This window comes from Nothoprocta perdicaria, unplaced genomic scaffold, assembly GCF_003342845.1.
Source record: "Nothoprocta perdicaria isolate Ctin4 unplaced genomic scaffold, notPer1 scaffold_76, whole genome shotgun sequence".
Lineage (NCBI taxonomy): Eukaryota > Metazoa > Chordata > Aves > Tinamiformes > Tinamidae > Nothoprocta > Nothoprocta perdicaria.
Window position 1 is genome coordinate 2770697 of NW_020456043.1, and position 20055 is coordinate 2790751.

General features: G+C 47.9%; 1 protein-coding gene across 1 annotated transcript in view; it reads left to right on the forward strand.

Annotated features, from left to right (window-relative positions):
• MDGA2 (MAM domain containing glycosylphosphatidylinositol anchor 2) overlaps positions 1-20055 on the forward strand; it is a 160082-nt gene that overhangs the window by 55554 nt on the left and 84473 nt on the right. Inside the window, exon 7 of the mRNA XM_026051505.1 lies at positions 11474-11743. Within this exon, the coding sequence (XP_025907290.1) occupies positions 11474-11743 (270 nt within the window). The remainder of the gene's footprint in view (positions 1-11473; positions 11744-20055) is intronic.

Consider the following 20055-nt stretch of genomic DNA (forward strand, 5'->3'; position numbering starts at 1 on the left):
GCCCCTGCTCCCGCAGGGACACCCAGAGCACGGGGCAYCCGGGCRCATCCCGGCGCCTTGGGAAGATCTGCAGAGCAGGAGCCTCCGCAGCCTCCCTGGGCAGCCTGGGCCAGGGCTCGGGCACCCTCACACCAAACAAGTTCTTCCTCACGGCCACACGGAGCTGCCTGGGCTTCAGCTTACATCCATGTTCTGTTTATCCACGTTCTATCCATGAATCTGTTTATATTGCAGTATGTAGGAACGTTACATGACATAACTGTTCCTACCCCAGCGCTGGTGAGCAGGTCTATTTTCTTGCAACAAGAATTAGATATTACCCCTTTTAAAAAGTTGCATTCGCTCCCGGGGAAAGGCATGTTCTCTGAGAGGTAGTCTTGATGCATTACCGGGAATAGCTCTCCTGGAGTAATTTCCCAAGTAAACAAGCTTGAAAAATTATAAAGAATGAAGAACCTGGTGGCAGCCCTCATCAAGGGCAAGATTAAATARCAAGTTAAAGAATTAGTGCAGTAATTCTTTAAAGATGATGACTGCTGTGTTGATTGCTCTGGGACTAACCCTTCTATCATGTGGTGTAGCTTCGTCTGATATAACTCTTTGGTAGAACTTCACCTCGTGTAGCTCCATAGAAGTTATGTAAATCATAAATCCAGGCTAATCCAGCATAAATCCAAAGAAATGAAAATCAGCATCCAAACACAATAACTGTCTCGGAACTGAGCAGTCCTAGCCCATCCATCTGTTCTAAATTCAGGATTGGAGGCACGTTATGGAGATGACTAAATGGAAATAMAAAAGGCACAAACCAAAGTAGCTGGGAAGCAGGAGGCAGACATGACAGCTCTTGTAATTCACGTGGCTACAAGTGACTTTGAGTTTTGCTGCTAATTACACGATCTCGGGATAAGCTCAGTCTCTGATAGTCTGGCTATTCTGTGCTATATGTACTGGGATTGCAAGCTGGAGGAGAATTCAGACTGAACTTTATTTGGCTGTTTCTGAGTTGAGAGATGACTCTGTGGAGTAGGCATGGCCTAGCGCAGCTGTGGGTTGCCATCCCTTTCCAGTAGTGATTTGGTGTTCATGGTGCGTCCCCGAGATGGTTTCCTGATCCGCGAGGCTCCCTTTGATGGGCTGACTCGCGGGCGGCGTTGAGCAGGTCCCTCCGTGCCGTGGGGTCTGCCCGGAGACGCGAGGGACGGGGTCGGAGCGCGTCGGGCGCCGTCTGCGCGCGGCGCCCTGTGCACTGAGGGCCACGGCGCCYGGGCGGTGGCATCAGGGAGCCCCTGGTTGATGGCCACGACGCGCTCATACACGGCAGGGCTCTGCCATGCGCAAGGGGTGTTGGCCACACGCTCCTCGCTGGCACACGGGCTGGAGGAGGGGGTGTTTATTTCCCTGTGACGTCTCCAGGGSTTGGCGGATGTGGGGGAAGCCAGTGTGGCAATTCCAGTGTTCCTGAAAAGTCTTTCTGCTCCTATGGTATCCATACCCTGTCTGTGTGCTGCTAGGGCCACACAGGTTCTCACAGGGGACCATCAGATCATCCGTTAAGCGTTGTGCTCAGGAATCATTCAGTAGATGCTCTAAGAGTGTATAGTGTCAGAGAGCACTTGCTTTTGCTTTTCTTTGCCCCCTGAAACACTCTCAAGACCCCTGACCTTCCCCTAGCAAGAGCGATATCACAGAATCACAGAATCACAGAATGTTCAAGGTTGGAAGGGACCTCTAGAGATCATCTAGTCCAACCTTCCTGCTCAAGCAGGCACACCTAGAGCATGTGGCACAGGGTGGCATCCAGGCGGGTTTTGAAGACCTCCAGAGTAGGAGACTCCACAACCTCCCTGGGCAGCCTGTTCCACATGAGTGTAGACATTCATTCCACAGAAATCATGCAGCCCAGGTGGTCTTCTGCCTCTATTTGTGCCGCAGGACCTTTCGTGCATCTGTATTCTTGTGCATGCCCCTGAGCTGAGAGGCTAGTTTGGAGAACACCAGGCGCRTCTTGGGGTGAGTAGTTCAGCTTTCTATGCAGAGCAGCCCTCCAGCTTATTCCTGTGACCTTTTTGTTTGCTGTGTTTAGTCTGTCTTGCTGATTATTTGATTGTGTGCCATGGCATCACCAGAGTAACAATCATTTGCTGTGATATAACTAATCTAAATGCAATCCCAATGAAACTTTGTGCCTACTTCTTCTCCTTGAATAATTAGCAAAGTAATTAAGCTGATACCATCGGATGAACATGTATTCATCAGTATATATCAGACATGATGGAGGTTTAACGTATTACACATAGGTATAATTGGRTATACTCACACCCCCTTGATTCAACAGCAATGTCCTAATTACATCTGTTCTGCACGACTCTGGAGCTCTAGACACGTCGTCGTGCACTTAGAGCTACTGCAGGAGCTGGGGTTCATCAGCATCCTCCCTTTCACACACACTTATTATTTTGTTCCTCTGCAGGCTCGGCTAGAATATAAAAGCAGAGCGGACGTTGTGGCGAGAGGCTGAGCTCGAGCGCGAGGCCTGTGGCCTCGCACGTGCCCGGGCCCGGGATGACARCTAGCAGGAGCGCATTTGGGGTCTAAGCAGATGAGGAACGTGAAGGGAGGCAGAAAGGGAGCAGCCAGGTGGCTTAGTTCCTCTCAGAGAGCTGGTGAGCAGCAGGAACGTGCGTAGATCTCAAGTCGTGAGGAAGAACAGCAGAGGGATGCGTTCTGTGACTCTCTCRCTTTCAATACACCAAGTGCCTTAAAAGACAGCTTAGTTTGGGTAAGTTAATGCAAGCAGAACGGCTGAAAGTCCTGAAGCCCGAGTGCTCTGCTCAGTCTGCACCACGCTTTGCTCAGGGGACAGCTGGCTTGGAAGCGGCTTAGCAGTAGCCAGCTCAGTCCACGTTAGAAATACCAGCATTGTATTACTCCAAGCATTGTTTCTGCTCTGTGTCACACATTAATCAATGACAGGTGATATAAAAATGTTACTAGCTTGTGTGTGACTCACTATTTAATCTTTAGCACTAAGAAAAGTGACTTTAAATACAGCTAAGTTTGCCTCGCCCATCTGAATGCTCAGATATAGTAATAAACATGACTGGATGCTTTTAAGAGTGGCATTGTTCATTGCCAAGGGTCATGAAAAAGGCATGATATATACCCATAAAACCAAATAACATGCAAGATTTATATCAAACATCCCTGGGATACATAAAGAGTTGAAATAAATAGCTGGACAGCTTGCAGTATTGGAATTCTGGGCCCACTATAGCATTTACTCTAATGTGATTGAGTAAAAGCAAATAAAGCCTTGACCTTGATCCACAGAGCATTTTCAGTGGTGCAGCTCCTTTGGAAAATATGTATTAATTTGAATTAGCCAGTTCACATGACTTGGTAGAGGTAGCAGGACTAATGCAGAATATTGAGGTAGATTTCTGGCAGCCTCCAACATAGAAATAATCCCAGACAGTCACTTTTACCAAGGATTTTTAGCAAAATGTTGAGCTTTCAATGTGTGGTTTTTCAGCTGYGTGGCACAGCTCATTCAAACCACAGCTCAGGCTGGTGTTTAACCGTGGCCATGTGGTGGGAATCACGCTGCAAAGGGCTTAACTCGCTCCTAATCCCTCTATAAAACAGCAGTGTGTCTGGATGAACTTGCTTTGTTTGGCTTCCTTCAGCCCGTGYGGTGTTAGAGAATTATCTCGTGTTGGAAATACTCCTCCTTGCGTGGCCTGGGGTTCCGAGGAGCGGGCAGCGGTGCGGGATCCTGGGCTGCACAAGCCTGGCCACCTCTGATAAGAAATAGAGTTCCTCCGAGTCCTCGGAGCTCAGTACTCTGGATGGGTGGCTGCATTTTTGTTATTAAAGCCCATTGTAGACGTTATTATTCCCTTCCTTGCAACATTTTTTGTGTATGTTTGATGATAGTTACGTTGTCCCATTGCAGCTTTTGGGTAGGGAACCTAGTGGAGATAGAGATGCCCCCAAAGAGAAATCCATCTATAGCTGGAGGGCTTTGGAGTGTCTATATCTTATCCAGTTATTTGYCTTTGGGTTACGTGACAGGGTTTCAAGCAGTTGAGATGAGCTGGGGTGAGTTCTGGCTGACATGCAGAACTTTGCCTCTAAATGCGGTTGCGATGGGAGCGGTTCTGCAGTTGGGTCCAGCTCGTTTCAGTGCTTTGCTGCTAGGGGCAGGATGCCGCCCTCCCCTTGAGTGCGCCCGCACTGGAGTAGCCCTCACCGCGCGGGAGCCGGAGCTTTCCTGCCGCACGGAGCGTTACCGCCGGGAAGCGTCGGGATTGCGCCCGCCTCCCGCCCTGCCCTTGGTCCTGGAGCCGCCGCAGCGAGGCGGGACGAGTCACCGAGCGGCGTCCCCAGCGCACGGAGRGTGGAGGGTTTCCGAAAAACATCGAGGAGGAGGGAAAAACACGGGCAGGGAGGCACCGGTGTGCCCGAGTGAGCCCTGAAGCATCTGCAGCGCTGGGCGCTGCTCTGGGAATATTTAGCTCCAATAATCGCATGTATTAAATCGGGAATAAAAGAAGTAAATGTGCCTGAAATAATCAGCACTGGGGCTGTTGGCTTTGTTTTCTCTGCCCCTGCAAGCACAGACAAATGATGGGTTTTTTTTAAGGGCAAATGACATTTTTATGGATGCTGAGCACATAGCTGTGACATCTGTTTTGTGCGTCTAAATGAAAAGTTCAGGATTTGGAAGTCTTGGCGGGAGGATCTTGCTGGTCTTCAGCGTGTCCRTCCCACGTGGCACCACCGTAGCCCAAAACCTGATGGGTTTTGGTCATGAATCCCCGAGGAGCTCGAGGTGCAGCCCCTGGGGCGCCCTGGGCTCGGCCCRGCGAGGCGACGCTCCCGCGGGCACCAGCCCAGTGCCACTGGGTGCGTCCGCAAGCGAGGGTGGATGGTGCTGTCCAGCGAGGAGTGTTTTTTCTAAAAATCCCAGAATGGCTGAGGTTGGAAGGGACCCCTAGGGACCCCCAGCGCAGCCCCTGCTCCCGCAGGGACACCCAGAGCACGGGGCACCCGGGCGCATCCAGGTGCCTTGGGAAGATCTGCAGAGCAGGAGCCTCCGCAGCCTCCCTGGGCAGAGGGATTTGATGAAAGCTGCAATTTAAAGTCTGCACCTCAGCTGGGAGTTAAATCCTCTTTTGGACTGGATGAGCAAATAGGTGCAGAAATGGTAGTCCCAGCCCAGCAGGGGCTCAACTATTCTCTCTGTTTGCTCCGACTCTAAAGGGGCTATTTGCAGTTCTGCTAGTCTGGAGTATTGCCCTGTGTTCCTGCAAGAACTCGTGCCTATAGATCAGAGATGCTTGCACACACATGTGTATATACTGCACACGTGTGTATATACCACACACACATATATACATGTGTCTTTATACAGCTGGAAGCACAATCGGATGCTTTTCTATTACTTCAACATAGGAAGAAATTCACAAAAGTGGATGAAATGGCAACATCTTTCTTCTTTTTATTCCCCAGAGTTGAGTGAGCTGYCAAGGACAGGGCTCTCTGCTTCTCCTGTGATACTGTTGTTAAACTATCCGTTTTGTTTTGCATTCCCAGTAAGCCTTAAAGCCAGCTGTGACATTTTCTCAATTCCCTGTACCTAGGCTAAGTATATATAGCATTGTAATTAATAAGACGCTTTCACCTCAGATATTTCTGTATGCCCCATCGCTGACAAAACTACCTTTTGCCTCCTGGTGGGAGGACTCCACAGATGATGCTTCAAGTTCAGGGTGTCCCACAGCCGTGCCAGGGAGCAGGAGTGACCCTGCAGGGCTGCTCTCTTCCGCCTGGGAGCGCTTTACTGCAGGCAGCGCTGGGTAAGGTGATGCTGTTAAGCCTGTAGCTTAGTGCCTTAATGACGGCTTAATGACTGCTAGCTTTGCGCTGGACCCGGCGAGCGTTTGCCCAAGTCATTAATCAAAGTCAGAGCATGGTGTGTGCTGTTTTATTATTCCGTGAGGGTTGGGATGTGCTGTAGTCCCACCGTATAATGAATCTCCATCTTCATCAGCAGTGTCTAGGTTGCCATGTGTGTACAAGGTAGTATTACCTGCAAACCTGCAAACTTGGCTGCATTTCTGGTTGAGATTTTTTGCAGTGATTGAGGTTCTTGTGTTTGGCAGGTCCAGTATCATTTGGCAGCAGCTGTCATAGTGTTCAGGATCTGCCTGTTGAGCCCTCGGAAACATCCCGGCTGGAGCACTACCAACACCAAAGCCTTGCGTGGGAGTCCCCGGGAAGGGTGCAGTGAAAGGAGCCGAGCAGCCTCCCTGTCTGAGCAGGGCCCTGTTCCCCGCGCGGAGCCCTCCCTGTTCCCAGCGCATCCACCCTGCGCCCTCCCCATTCCCCATGGATCCCAGTGGAGTCCTGAGGCTCTAAAACGTGCACSTGGCTCTCGAGGTCCGCTTCGTGAGCTGCTCCCCGGCAGCTTGGACGCAAAGCTCTTCTGAACGCGGAGCTGTTCTCACCATCTACGTGAGATCCATGGCATCCATGGTATCTACGTGTGATGCCAGGAAATGTTGTTTCGTGGTCCCACCCATGGAAGTATTTGTCCAAGTTTGCTGCCGTTTGGTAGGAGTTCAGCTATTCTCAGTGCTGCTAAGTGAGATACTTCTGAGAAAAGTCCCCCCAGGGCAGGCTGCCTAAATCCCTACCCATGGCTGGGAGGTGCCCTGGGTACCAAGCCTGGGATCAGTATCCAAGGACATTGCTTGTGGTTGAACATTAGGGTGTTGGTCCAAAAGAGACTTAGGCCAAGGTGAAGCTGATAGGGACTGACATACGCCTTCCAATGAGAGCTCACTCCTAGGGCTGATGAAGTCTTTGTTGCTGTAAAATCTCATATAAAGTTATATAATTTTACACATCGCCACCGGCATCTCCTCCATTTTTGATGTTACTCAGTTGACTTGATCCCCATGCTGAAATCTCAAGGACAATTTTACATGTTATTTAAAGCTATGAAATCCATTATTCTTCAACTCTAACTACAGCTGGGGACAYTAATCCTATATCTCTATGCATGTCAGCGTGGCCCTATGCCCCTGTTCATGGGCTTTGGTGGTGTGAGCTTAGGTTGCTCTAGGGCTGTTGGGGAGGATAGAAAAAAAATAGTTTAGAGGGAGCAAAGATGACTTGTTCTTTGAGGAGCTTGGATGAAAGTGCAGACTTTGGCAAAGGAAACTTTTGGGGGTGCAGCTGCACACCTTTCTTCTTAATTGCACATCCACCTGCTGCGCCCTGCAGGCTTTGAAGAGCTTAGACTTTTTGGAAGCCCTTACACTTTAAATTGCATTTTGCATTTAAAAAAAAAAAAAAAAAAAAGTGTTAAACATGGTGACCAGCCAAACACTACCAGGTATTGGGCTGCTAAATATAGCTAATTGTAAACTAACATTTTGCAAAGCTTAAATGATAAAAGCAACTTAAAGGTATCGATTACTGGCTTGCCGTCACTGGGATGTGCTTCTTTTAAAATAACCTCAGCTGGGATCATGTGAAAGCTTTTTTGTGAGTTTTTGACAGTCTTCCTGAGGCTGCAGATGCTCAGCTTGTCCCTAGGCCTGTCCCTTTCCTGGTAGGCTGCAATGTCAGCCCTGGTGCCAGCCTTGTTTTGAGAGAGCAGATCCTTCCACGAACCGGCAGACTCATACTGAGTTTTCTTGGTTGTTTGCTGCTCTTCGTTTTTTTAGAATATTACTATTTTCATAAGACTCAACTCTTTTGGAGAGCTCTTTATCTCCTCTTCCTTTCTACTCAATGAGGTGATTTCCTGCTGTCAAATGCAACATCTGAGTGCATCCTGGTCTCCAGGCCAGGTGCTTTGCAAATGCAGAGGATGGACAATCGTGCTCCTTGTCCCTTTGGGTCGGGGGACAAGGAAGGGACAAGTTCAGGAAGGGAGAATGCAGGGAGGAAGGGGACARGCTGTTCTCACTGGTGGCCAGCGATAGGACGAGGGGTAATGGCCACAAGCTGAAACACAAGAAGTTCCGTCTCCAGGTGAGGAGCAACTTCTTTACTGTKAGGGTGACAGAGCAGTGGAACAGGCTGCCCAGGGAGGTTGTGGAGTCTCCTACTCTGGAGGTCTTCAAAACCCGCCTGGATGCCACCCTGTGCCACATGCTSTAGGTGTGCCTGCTTGAGCAGGAAGGTTGGACTAGATGATCTGTAGAGGTCCCTTCCAACCTTAAATATTCTGTGAATCTGTGATAACGCAGACCAGATGTGTCCCCAGCAAAGGCCACCAGGAGACCTTTCAGGGGAGCGTATAAAACCTGCAAGGTACACAGGAGCTCTTTCCTCCTATTGCACAAAAAGGTAGATGTCATTTTTTTACCCTGGAACATTTGTTTTTAGTAATTCACAATATTTTGATATTTTCATAAAATCACCAGCTATTATAATTGCTCTGGATCATCCTGGCATCTTTATAAMTGCTTGCTCTGTTTTTTAATAACATTGGTCCAAAATAAAAAATTGTGTCGRTGAATTACACTGTTCAGTTCTATGCTGTATGTGTTTAACCCCAAAAGTTTGCAGTTAAATAATAGAGATAATAGATCTCTATTAGAGAGAGGTTTAGGCCAAAATTTCAAGCGCTCCTTTTCCTGGAAGCGCAAATATTTGAGGGATTTGCGGACCGCCGGCTGCGTGGGCGGTGGACGTGTGTGCAGTGCTCGTAGTGGCACTTGCTGCCCGAGCACATGTAGAGGCTCCTCAAGCCTTGGTAAAACCTGCTGCGAACGGTGCAGTTGTGTCACTTATCCATCATCTAAGCGCTGCCTCTGCAGATTAAACCCGTCTCTGGGCTCTCTGCTGAGCACAGAGCTGGGCTCTCCGCAGGGGAGCTCCTTGCCTGCAGATACACGTGAAGATGAGATGAATCCTCTTTTGGCAGCACCTCCACCTGTCGCTGGGAAGGGAACAAGGAGGCACCTCACCTGGAGTGATTCCAGTCCCCAAGGCCGGTCGTGGACAGGTCCAAGGCCGTTTATCTTCCAGATGTCTGCTCTCCACATCTGGAGGACATGGAGACTCCTGAGCAGCCCGGGCTGGGCTTTGCTGCCCTCGTAGCCATGGGAGTTTCGGCACCCTGCCGCCTTGGCCCTCTTCGTGCTGTGCCTTTCCATCCACAATGTTGGGAAAATGCAGCTATTTGCAACTATGGGAAATACAACTGCTTGCACCGTGCAGTGGGACGCTTTGACATCACAGAATCACACAAGCTTAAGGTTGGAAGGGACCTCTAGAGACCATTTAGTCCAACCTTCCTGCTCAAGCAGGGACACCCAGAGCGTGTGGCAAGGGCTGGAAAGCCCTTCCAGATGGAGTAGAACAGAAGAGCCATGCAGTAAAGCAAAATTATTGTAAGCTTATGTGCTATTAATTAACCCAAGTTACTTAATTTGGGTCTGCCAGCAGATGACTTATCTGCTGTGATTTAGCACCCATGTTTTCCAGATCCTGCTCTCGGCTGACGTAGAGCAGTGAGTGCCAGAACACACTGATTTAGAGCTGGAGATGCTTTCAGCCAGCCCTGCTGGGTTGGGGAGCGTTTGGAGACTTTGCTGCTCACCTCCCTCACTCTGTGGTGAACCCTCCCTGCTTCACCCTTGWTTTGTTTCTCCCCTTCTGTGTGTGGAACGGGTGGGCAGAGCTGGGCCTGGCCCCGCAGACCTGCTCGTCACTGTCACTTGCACCGAGTGAGAAGGTCCCTCTCCTGCAGATGAGCAAGCCAAAAATAAGAGGTCCTGCTTTATATATATTTATTTATATATATTTATATATATATATAAAGATATAGACAGTTCCAGGTGTAGAAACACCAAAATAATAGATTGTTGTCACCGTGGATCCATATTCGCTTCATAAACATGGCTTTGACCGCTATTCTCTACAGTGATTTTAGTGTCCCTCCTTAATTTGTTGACGTTCTTTGATTTGAATTCAGCTTTTGATGGTAGCAGTTGAATGTACTCCTGGATTCGTGTTTGTGTTTTCTGGTGGGATAGGTTGTAGTTAAATGAAATGTGTGGTGTAAGCAAAGAGAAATTGCTGTATGCAAGCCGTAATTTTCATGTACTTACTAGTCTGAGTGCTGTGATGAAAGGGATGTCTCTCAGCATCCTTATCACATCAGCTGCTATCTTTGTGTCTCTACCTGGGGATGGCAAAGGGCCCCCTTTCATCTGGAGGCTTATGAGGCCATCACGGTAACAGCAGCCCCAGACTGGGTTGACGTTGCTGGGGCTTTCATCTTCTGCTCCGAGTTTGGAAGCGTTCTCTGCGGTTCTCCTGCTCCCTGTCTCTGTGACTTGGTGTTTGSTGAGAGCGGAGCAGAGTGGCTCCTTGCCAGAGTTGTTGCTGTGGGTTCATATTCTCTTCATAGTAGACGTGAATTTGACCCTCTGTTCTTGCTGGGGAAAAGTCCCTACCCCTCTTTGGAGAAGGGAGCCCCAGCCTGGTTGTGCTCACGGTCCTGCAGATGTGAAGCTGAATTCTAGCTGAATCTATCATAAATTTTATTTCCTTCCATTTTCATGCGCACCCTTTCTGGTTTCCTTTCCCTAGCTTTTGCCCAGTCCTTCATCTCTATGCTCTTCATTTTGTCTTMGCATTTCTGTTTTTTCTCTCCTAGTGATAGGAATTGAGGCATTGGTTGATTGTTTTTGTGACTGGTAGGGTTTGCCTTCAAGCAAAGCCCTAATGCAGCAGCAAGGGTGGCAGCTCCGAACAAGCGATGGAGGACGTTGCAGTTCAGACTGTGAGTTTCCGTTCTGGCGTCTGAAACGAATGGTCTCATCCTGCCCCTTCGTGCTGATCGCTCTGACAGCTCCTCTTATCCCAGGTGCAGCTCCCGTAGCAGAGCAGAGGCAAGAACAGAGAGTGAAATTTAATCACTTGCTCTCCAAGAGCTGCGTGATCTCGCCGCTAGCTGCAGAGGAGCTCAGCAGGTCCCCTAGCCACCTTCATCCCTGTGGTCACCCTGGGTGCCGGAGCGGGAACGGGGATGGAGTCGCCTCCGTACCAGTTCCCATCGTGTCCGTCCTGGTTCAGATCCGTGGCTGCGTGGCCTGCAGGAAAAGCCCCTGGGCTGCACTCCTGTGTTTAGTTTTCTGCTAAATCCTAGGAAGTTCATCAAGGATTTTGCTGGATTAAGAGGACTGATTTTCAGCGGGCAGGGTCTGACTCTGAGAGCGACGTATTTTCCGTGCCAAATAATGAGATTGTTACTAATGCCTTTCTTGCAGGGTATAAAATGCAGCGTGCTGGCTCCGCTCCCGAAAATCATACCCTGCCGACGTGGGATTGTTCCCACGGGTTTGGCAGCGAGGGAAGCAATGCCTGAGCAGGGTGTTACACGGAGCAACACCYCGGGCACCGTCCCGCTCCAGCGCTCTCCCCACCTTGTGTTTTGCAGCATCCCCTTCAATCAAGCTCCTCGTGGACGACCCCATAGTGGTGAACCCCGGGGAGGCCATCACCTTAGTGTGCGTGACGACGGGAGGGGAGCCAGCCCCCAGCCTGACGTGGGTGAGGTCCCTCGGCGTGCTGCCCGACAAGACCGTGCTCAACGGCGGCACCCTCACCATCCCTGCCATCGCCTCCGAAGACGCCGGCACCTACAGTTGCATCGCCAATAACAACGTGGGAAATCCCGCGAAAAAGTCCACCAACATCATCGTGAGAGGTAGGTTGAGCTGGAACGTGGGTGGCCACGTGGAGATGCCACGTGTGGCCTTCTCCTGTGAGCATGAACTGGCTCCCTGCGGGACAGGACCACTGCTGTGTCCTGTGCTTGCACACATAGTTCTAATCATTTCATATAATCTTAAAGACTGATTGTTTCTGAGTTGAAGTGAACCATGATTCTTACACTGGACACCAAGCCCATATTTGAACTAATGATGGAGAAATCTTAGAAGCATTATGGTTGGATCTTCAAGATCATTGGGTCCAAGATACCCCTCTACGCAGTGCTCGTGAAACACTTCTCCCATCCCAGTTAGAGCTGATTGCCCAAGGACACCACATCTTGCCTGGCATTTTCTAGGAGTGGGAAGACGTGGTGACCACCTGGGCATGTTCTGTAGCTGACAGCACCCTTGGCACGGAGCAGCGTGGAAGTTTCCCTCATCCAGATGGCTCCTGAGCTCCTGGAGATACCACTAGATGCTTCACCCTCCTCTTCCTCCCCCTAGGCTTTAGGTGTTACTGAAATTAAGGCTGTTCTGCAGGCTGTGAATGCACTGCCATCAACTGACTGCTCCCTGAGCAGGAGCTTTATATTAGTGCCTATGTTTTAATTATGCTAAATAGCAGGATAGATATCTGTCTCAGGTAAGGGAAGAGTACTTAAAGAAAAATCAGCGTTAGGTGGGCAGAAAATCTCCCTGGTTGTTTATGGCCTTCTGGCTAACCACAGGGACATGGCCTGCTGGTTTGAGGGAAGAGCTCAATTGGCTGGCAAGCGTCATCAGAGTGGATTAATCTACCTGAACCAAACAGTTCATCTGAAAYTAATTTTCTATAATCTAATCCTTGAACGGTACTGAAACATAAACTCCCACGCTATAGGAACTTTAAATAATAACATGTGATTAATCACACTCGGGAGAAACTGCGGGATAAGGAGCCRGTGGTGTGAATATTTTATGGGAGCCATAACCCCTGTTCACTCGTTATGGCCCAACATATTACGCTCTTCAGCAGGACGATGAATTATAATCTATTTCTGTTCGAGGGGTCAGGCAGGGAACACTGCATCAGCCCAGGTCCGCAGGAGCTTTTCAGGAGACGTCTACAGATTTATTTGTAATATTGTATTTCCATTTGAATTTCTGCTGTTTGGCTTGCGGGTTCTCTTGTCGGGAGGCGAACGCYGTGTTATTCCACGCAGACAGACATGAATTTGCTGTGCTTTGCAGCAGTGATGAGGTGGTGAAGGGAGGATGCAAGGGAAGCGCATGCCCGGAATAAACAGAGGGAAGGAAAGGCTTTCCATGATGAGAAATCTCCGTGTTCTAATTGACCCAGCAGACAGCACCGGAGAGCCCAGAGGAAAAGCCAAAATCCCTAACTCCCTGCAGCTACACATTTCATGAGTCAYAGTGTAATAATAATAATAAGCCCTCCCTTTTTTATTTATAGAAGCCCATGCCTAGGAGATGCCTAGGAGCTGCAAGATGCTGAACAAAATTTCATTAAAGCATCTGATGAGGTTTTTTTTCCCTCTCCCTGCTGTATGGCCCTGTTAATTTGGAGGAGAAGGGACCACAATGAGAAGTGCCTTGTCAGATGGATGAAGCCAAGCCCTCTTTTTAAGCCCAATARGTTGCTATCTGTTGTGTTTTTTTCCTTTTTATTATTATTTCCGTTAAAGGACCAGAACTGTTAAAAAAATAAATAAATAAATTATTCTGGTCTTACTTGATTTAGCTTTGCTAAAAATATTGTTGAGTTTAGCAGCAGTGGAATATGTGAGCGAGGAATTCATCTCCCAGCTTTGGTTCTCCTTCGTTTCTTGCCCTCTGCCTGCAGCTGCCGGCGTCTCGGTGTTTCGTCTCTGTGGTGGTTGCWGATCCGCACAGCCAGGGACCCGTGCAGAAAGGTCAGAGCAGAGCCAGGCTGTGCCCTGCATTCCYGGGCCCTGGATCCCTTGTGCAGCAACAGGCGTTTCTCCTGCGTGCGCCTGCCGCGGCACTTGGTGCTGTTGGCTGTAGCTACACCCGTTCAAGGTCTCGCCTTGCGCCGTGAGCACCAAAGTCGCCTCCKTCTGTTCCCATCCTGCCCGCCTCCGCGGAGTGCCTTTCCCGGCAGCAGCCGGGCAGCGTTAGCGAGAATTTTGCTGAGAAGATGCCGAGAAATTGCTTTAAGTTCTGTGATACTGTTCCCCAAGAGGCGCAGGTAGGATGCGGCACCTTGGGTGGCTCCTCTTGCTCTGAACCAGAGCTCAGCAGGGGCAGAGAAATGACCCGTTCGCTAGGGCTTTGCCGCTGCAAAAAGGCCGGGTGCTGTTTGCSTGGCAAAACCTCCATTTCATGGCAACGTTTGTGAAATGCAGCCGCTTTTAAGAATGCCGTTATCGGCTTAACTCTACCCAAAGTTATTGCAGAGGATTTTAATCCATCAAATACATTATCTTCTGTAAAGGTGTCTCGGTTGAAAAAGAGAGAAAAAGATATACAGATATACTATCTAATTTCAGCAGAGCTGGCTGCTCACCAGTTCTAATTATGACAGTTTCTCTCTAAGTATTTTCTTTAGATTAATGAGTTCTTTAAATGATTGTAAGCCTGCTAGCATTGGGATATTAGTGGGTGTTCTCATCGGTAGCATCTTCACTTCCTGCTCTCAAGCCGAGTATTCAAACCGCTTCCTCTAACGTGTTTCCAGAAAAACAAAATCATTAGAAGGCAGAAGGAGCTCCAAGGGGTTTAGACTCCTCTCGTTAGACTAAGGCCTTCGCTTTTCTACTTTTGTTGAAACACGATCTCTCAGGTAGCACATGCAATGCCACCAGGAAGAGACTGAGCTCCCAACTCTCCACATCCCCGACATCCGCATTTTGACTGTGCCTGGGTGGCTGGAGTTCTGCTTTTCCCACCTTTCCCTGCTAGCATTTCAAACACGTTAGTGGAAATCGGTTTTCCTGCAGACTGGGGCGTRGGAAATCTGGTGCATTTGGATCGTCCTGCCAGAGGGAACTTCCTCCCTCAAATACTGTCAAATCTCCACCGTTCATCTGGTGATAGGTGCTGCTGTTAGTCAAGCTTAGAGGTAATGGTAAACAGTCGCCTATTGATTTTTCTGAATTAAAATAACAACTCAACAATCAAAAGCAAAACAAAAACCCGAAAACCTACTTTTTGTTTTAATCAAGTGCAAACCCATCCACTATTTCTCAGTGCTGGCTCCACACACACAGTAGTGCGGATGCTTCTTGGTACCACCCCAAGCCCACCATGTGTGGGTCTGCAAGGTTCTGCAGAAAGGTTATGCCGAGTTATACTACAACATGAAAGAGCAAATATTCCAAAGAAATAGGGGAAAAATTGAAGGATGCCATCTTTGCTGCAAGCAGACCTCGGGAAAATGAAAGGCTTTTGATGAGGAAGGATGTCAGGTAGCTACAGCATCCAGTAAGAAAGCAGAAGTGCTGGGTAGCGTCTTCAAAGGACACCTGTGCCTTGGCCTAGGAAGAAAAAGAGCGTCAGGAAAATGTTTTTAGGTCTTAAAATGTGGAGCACTGATGTCATTTGGGAGAGAGAGACCCTGCCCCAAAGCAGATTTGCTCCCTCATCGGCGGGGACGCCCGTTGCCTTCTTTCCGTGTCTTCCTTCGTCCCTGCTGTTGTGACTGCAAGTCCTTCCCTGGTGGCCATCGRCTCCTACTGAGTGACTTTTCCCTTCTGCGGAGCAGAATCGTGCTGCCTGGAGTTAATTTTTCAAAGGGGTGGGACTCCTTGTCACTTCAAATATGAAATAATATTTTTAAATGTCCTGTACTCTACACCAATACAAAAGCTTTTGCTGAACAAAATACACTCAGGAGAAAKGCGGCAGAAAGGCTGGGATTGCTGGAATTACTTATCCCATTATGTCTTTAAAAACTATACATGAACTAGGTAACAGTGACTGCTAAAAAGAAGGTGAGGAAGAAAAATGGCATCATGGAAGTGCCACGGTTCTGATGTCCACGTTCAGGAGTGAGACTGGCAGGGCCCTCCAGGGTCACCCAAGCCATTGCCTTCTACCTTAGGTGTCCGTCTCACCTCACCCTTTCTTGTAGCTTGACCAGGCTCCACCTTGGGTTCAGACACCTCCAGAAGCCTGTTCTGTTTTTCAGCCCGCTGACGCTGAGCGCTCTCGTTGCTGGTGTAGGTGTGTGTCCCTTGTGCCKTTGTTGTCCATCAAAGAAGCTCTGCCATGGGGGCACTTTGGTTCCTTGGGCGGGAGATGTGTMTCCGTGGTGGAGGCTTCACCTACCAAGCATCACCATACAGCACGTGCAATGTGTTGCTCCTGTCATAAGATACCAGAGCACTGCCCTAAAAGTTTACAGCTCTGCAAATGAATGCGTAAAAAAAGTTGAGCCTTAGAGTTTAAAAAATCCATTTATTTTTATTATCTGGAATGGCAGTTTCGGGCGTGTGTGTTCTCTCGGGCTGTGGAGTGTCTCAGATGAGTTCATAAACCAGCTCCGTATAAAAACGGAGCTGGGTTATTGATTCTTCTGCCCTGTCGTTAGGACTTCCYGGAACCTTTGTGCACGGGAATGTTATTCTTAAATAAGTTTGCTGCTCTTTCGCATCCTGCAGCATGTCAGGCACCGTATCCCTATGAAGATATAGGGAAAAGGGTGTCAGGAGATAATATTCCTGGCTCTTACAGCATGATTGCTTCGGTTCTGCAGCAGAGGGAACAGAGAAAGAAGAGGTTATCCTCACTGTGGCTTGCCTCACAGGTATTCAATAATATATGGAAAATCTGGGGCATTGGCATGGTGTTCTATTGTGTAATACTGTAACAAATCTTGGCTAACTAATACCTGATGAGATCTGTGTTGTCTTAATAACAATTGCATTTGTTTTTGGCAGGCAGAATTGAGATTGCCAAAATTTCATCTCGTGCCCAATTTCGTTTGTGCAAGAAACCGCACAGTATTTTGTTTTAATGCTGTATTTTAGGGTGTTGATTTGTATGGCATCAGGCAACTGTGAGCGAGATTGGTTGGGCTATGCCCACTGTGATGCGTGATTTTGGAAAGTTTTATAAGGTCTCGATGCATTTTTGAGGCACTGAACTGTGAAAGAAAAGCAGTTTGTGGAAGGGAAACGTACCCAGTGTTGGAACAAATCCAGCGTCTAATGAAACCCTTAAGTAGAATAGAACTCTCAGGCCACACACATAGCGGGAGATGGGAGACATTCCAATGTGAAAACCTTGGAAATTGCSTTTTTTTTCCCCTCCCTTCAGTGGTTTTTGAGGGAAGGTAAATACAGCACGTTACATTTGCAGTGTGTGGGCAAAAAGCAGGTTGAAGATTTACAATATACTCCTTTTTGGCATCCTGGAAAGCTGGGCAAGGCTGGTGTTTTGACAGGTTTGGCACGCGAGTTAGGCTTTGTAAAGGCACTGGCCCCGAGAAGCACTCGGCTGTGATGTTCGGAGGATTTATAGTCTGTCTGGCAAGCGTACAGCGCACTGGGGATTGTGTCAGCTCCTCCAAATTGTCTAATTCCTGTCCCAAAGCTTGTCTGGCTGGTGCCGACACCTGGAGGGGCACTTTGGTTCTCTCTCCTGCCTTGAGTTTCAGCAAACCCCCCTGGGTGCCGCTTTGTCACCAACTCTCCATTGGGCTGGTGTCACTGGTGTCCTGCTTGGAGCAGGAGGTTGGGCTGGAGACCTCCCGAGGGACCTTCCCACCTGCCTGTTCCCACAGGGCAAGTTTGCTCCTCTGGTCATGCTGGAATATTTCCTTCGAAAAGCAATTAAAAGACAATCTGTGCTGCATTCCACATACTTTGCTCTCGGCTTCATCAATTTAGTGCATCTTACGCTAACTGGTAAACTTGCATCTTCACATGCCTGAAAAGTTTTCACCTGCCTTCCTTTGGAAAAGTCATGAAAGAAATAGAAGAATTACCTTAAGCACAGATAGAGAGAGACATCTGGCACGCGACATCTCCAAAATAATAAATGCTTTTCTTTTAAAAATTGAAAACATTTACAAAAATAGCAACAAAACTTGAAATCTCTCCGCACTATTTGCATTTAAATTGAAAATGTGAATGCATCTGGTCTTGTAAGTGCCAAATAATTACTTGATATTAAAGAGTTTGGAGATGCTCTAGTAGAAGATCCTTGACAACTTAATTGTTCTGATACCTACAGAAAGCTAAGGTTCTAAAAAATCTTTAAGCTAAAACCATGTTGACAGAAGCAAAATGAACTGTTGATAAAATGCTGGGAATCTGTGCCTTTTTTAGAATAGGAAGGTGACTGTAGGGAACACTTAAACAGCRTAATTTTGTCTACGTTTTCTAAGAGAGGCCCCAAAAGCCTATTAAAAAAAATTGCACTTCAAGAAAAGAGGTCAACATTTGCGCCTTCCCTGTAAAACCTCTGTGAATAATTAYGTAGTCATGCTATTCTTTAATGTCCTCCTTAGGGCTGGAACAAGATTGCACGCTGCCTTTTCCCTCAGCGTGAGCGATTTCTTCCGGGGAGTCTTCTGTTGTTTGAAACCATTAGATGAAAGCGCGTGTCCCAATGAAGGAGATGTTTGCTATGTGCAGAGCTTATGGAGATTTTATTTGATGTTAGGCTGATTTTTTTAATTTGGACAAGAGTTTGCAGCACTCCTTTCACAGTAAGGAAAATATTCCTGTCTCAAGGCTGTGGAGATGAGCCATGAAGGTAGGAGAACTTGCCTTGCTAGAGGGAAAATAGGCTAAATAATGCAATGCTGGCCTTGGCAAAGCTGGCAGTGCCTGTCAGCCGAGGATGAACCTCAGTTGAAGGATGCAACGTAAATGGCACTGCAGTGGAGGTAAAATGACAAGAACTTGCATATTTTAATGCAGGAGTGCTGAGGCTGGTGCTCTGCAGGAGATGTWGAGGATGTTGAAGTGTGTGGTTGAGCGTGGGGTTGGACGCTCCAGGAGTTTCTAGGTCCCATGAACAGGCTGRGTGGCAAAACGTATGCTCGTAGTATTCTACGATTTGGGATTTCTAACATTTCTTGTTTTGTTCTTTTTGCTTTGCTTTCAAGGCTGACCCAGAAGGTGACTGTTCCTGCTGGCACTGAAATGAATACTGGCATGGTTGATACGGCAGATCTGACAGATCCGGCCAGGTCACATCTTAGGTGACTTACTGTTTCCTCAGGCTCAACTCAAATGCTCCAGGGGATGGCTCTTTGACCCTGTGATGTGGGACAGAGTTTGAGGGTGTTCAAAGACAAAATTCAATTGCCTTGCACATGGCTTCTAAGCATTATTTATTTATCTGTGATACAGAAGAGCACTAGAAAAGTCGTTTGGTACCACTGAAGGGTACCACACTTCAGCTTCACCTGCTAACTTTGTGGACAGTGACTTGCTCATCACTGCCCCTTCTCCAGTTTCTTCTGCTTCTCCTTTGCTCCTTGACCAAAGAATGGCTTCATCCAAGCTAACCCTCCTTTTTAATTTGGAACTTTAGCCTTTTAACCATATTACACGGTTCTTCAGCTCTAGAATTAGGCTGTCTTGCTGGACATGGGCTTTGTCCAGCAAACTTACAACAGCAACTGCTGCATCCAGGCAGTAAGCGAAGCTGTGGAGATGCGAGGTGGGACTGCTGCTTGCTTGTACACAGGGATTTTATTTGGATATTGGTCTTTMGTAGCTAGTCAACCAGCAGCTCTAAACCGGTAGTAAAACGATGATTAATCCTCCTTTTGTCCAAACTGTCCCCTCTGCTCCAACTTCATCGTCAGCAATGTGCCATGGGGTCCAGTTTCCTTAGAGCTGTCTATCTGTGACGGCTTTAGTCATTCATCCAAAAGGGGCAGAAGTGGTTGTGTAAAGTGTATTACAAACAGATGCTGCAGAGGAGGCTTCTCTTTCCCAATGGATGTGCAGGTTGTGCAGATGTTGAAATCACTGTAGATTTTTCAAGGGAAATCTGCGGGCTTTGTCCCATGGAGTGTTATTGCTTTTTTTTATTTTGAAACTAGGCCTGAAGACTGTAATTTTGGATGTTTTTCTTTTATGCTTTAAATCAAGACTTAGGTTTGCTTACAGATGGTTTCTTTGTTGACAAAAGTAAATTTGAGTTTCAGTGTTTCGTATGTGCAAAATAAGGCTGAAAATATGTCAAAATGTATCTTGATGTGACAAAATGAAGGTTGTCAGATTACTCTGATATTCACCAGTAAGAAATAATTTTTGGGCAGTTGTTAAATTGTCTGTGCTCAGTTTAGCTGTTTGATAATCTAGTTTAAGGCAACATCCTG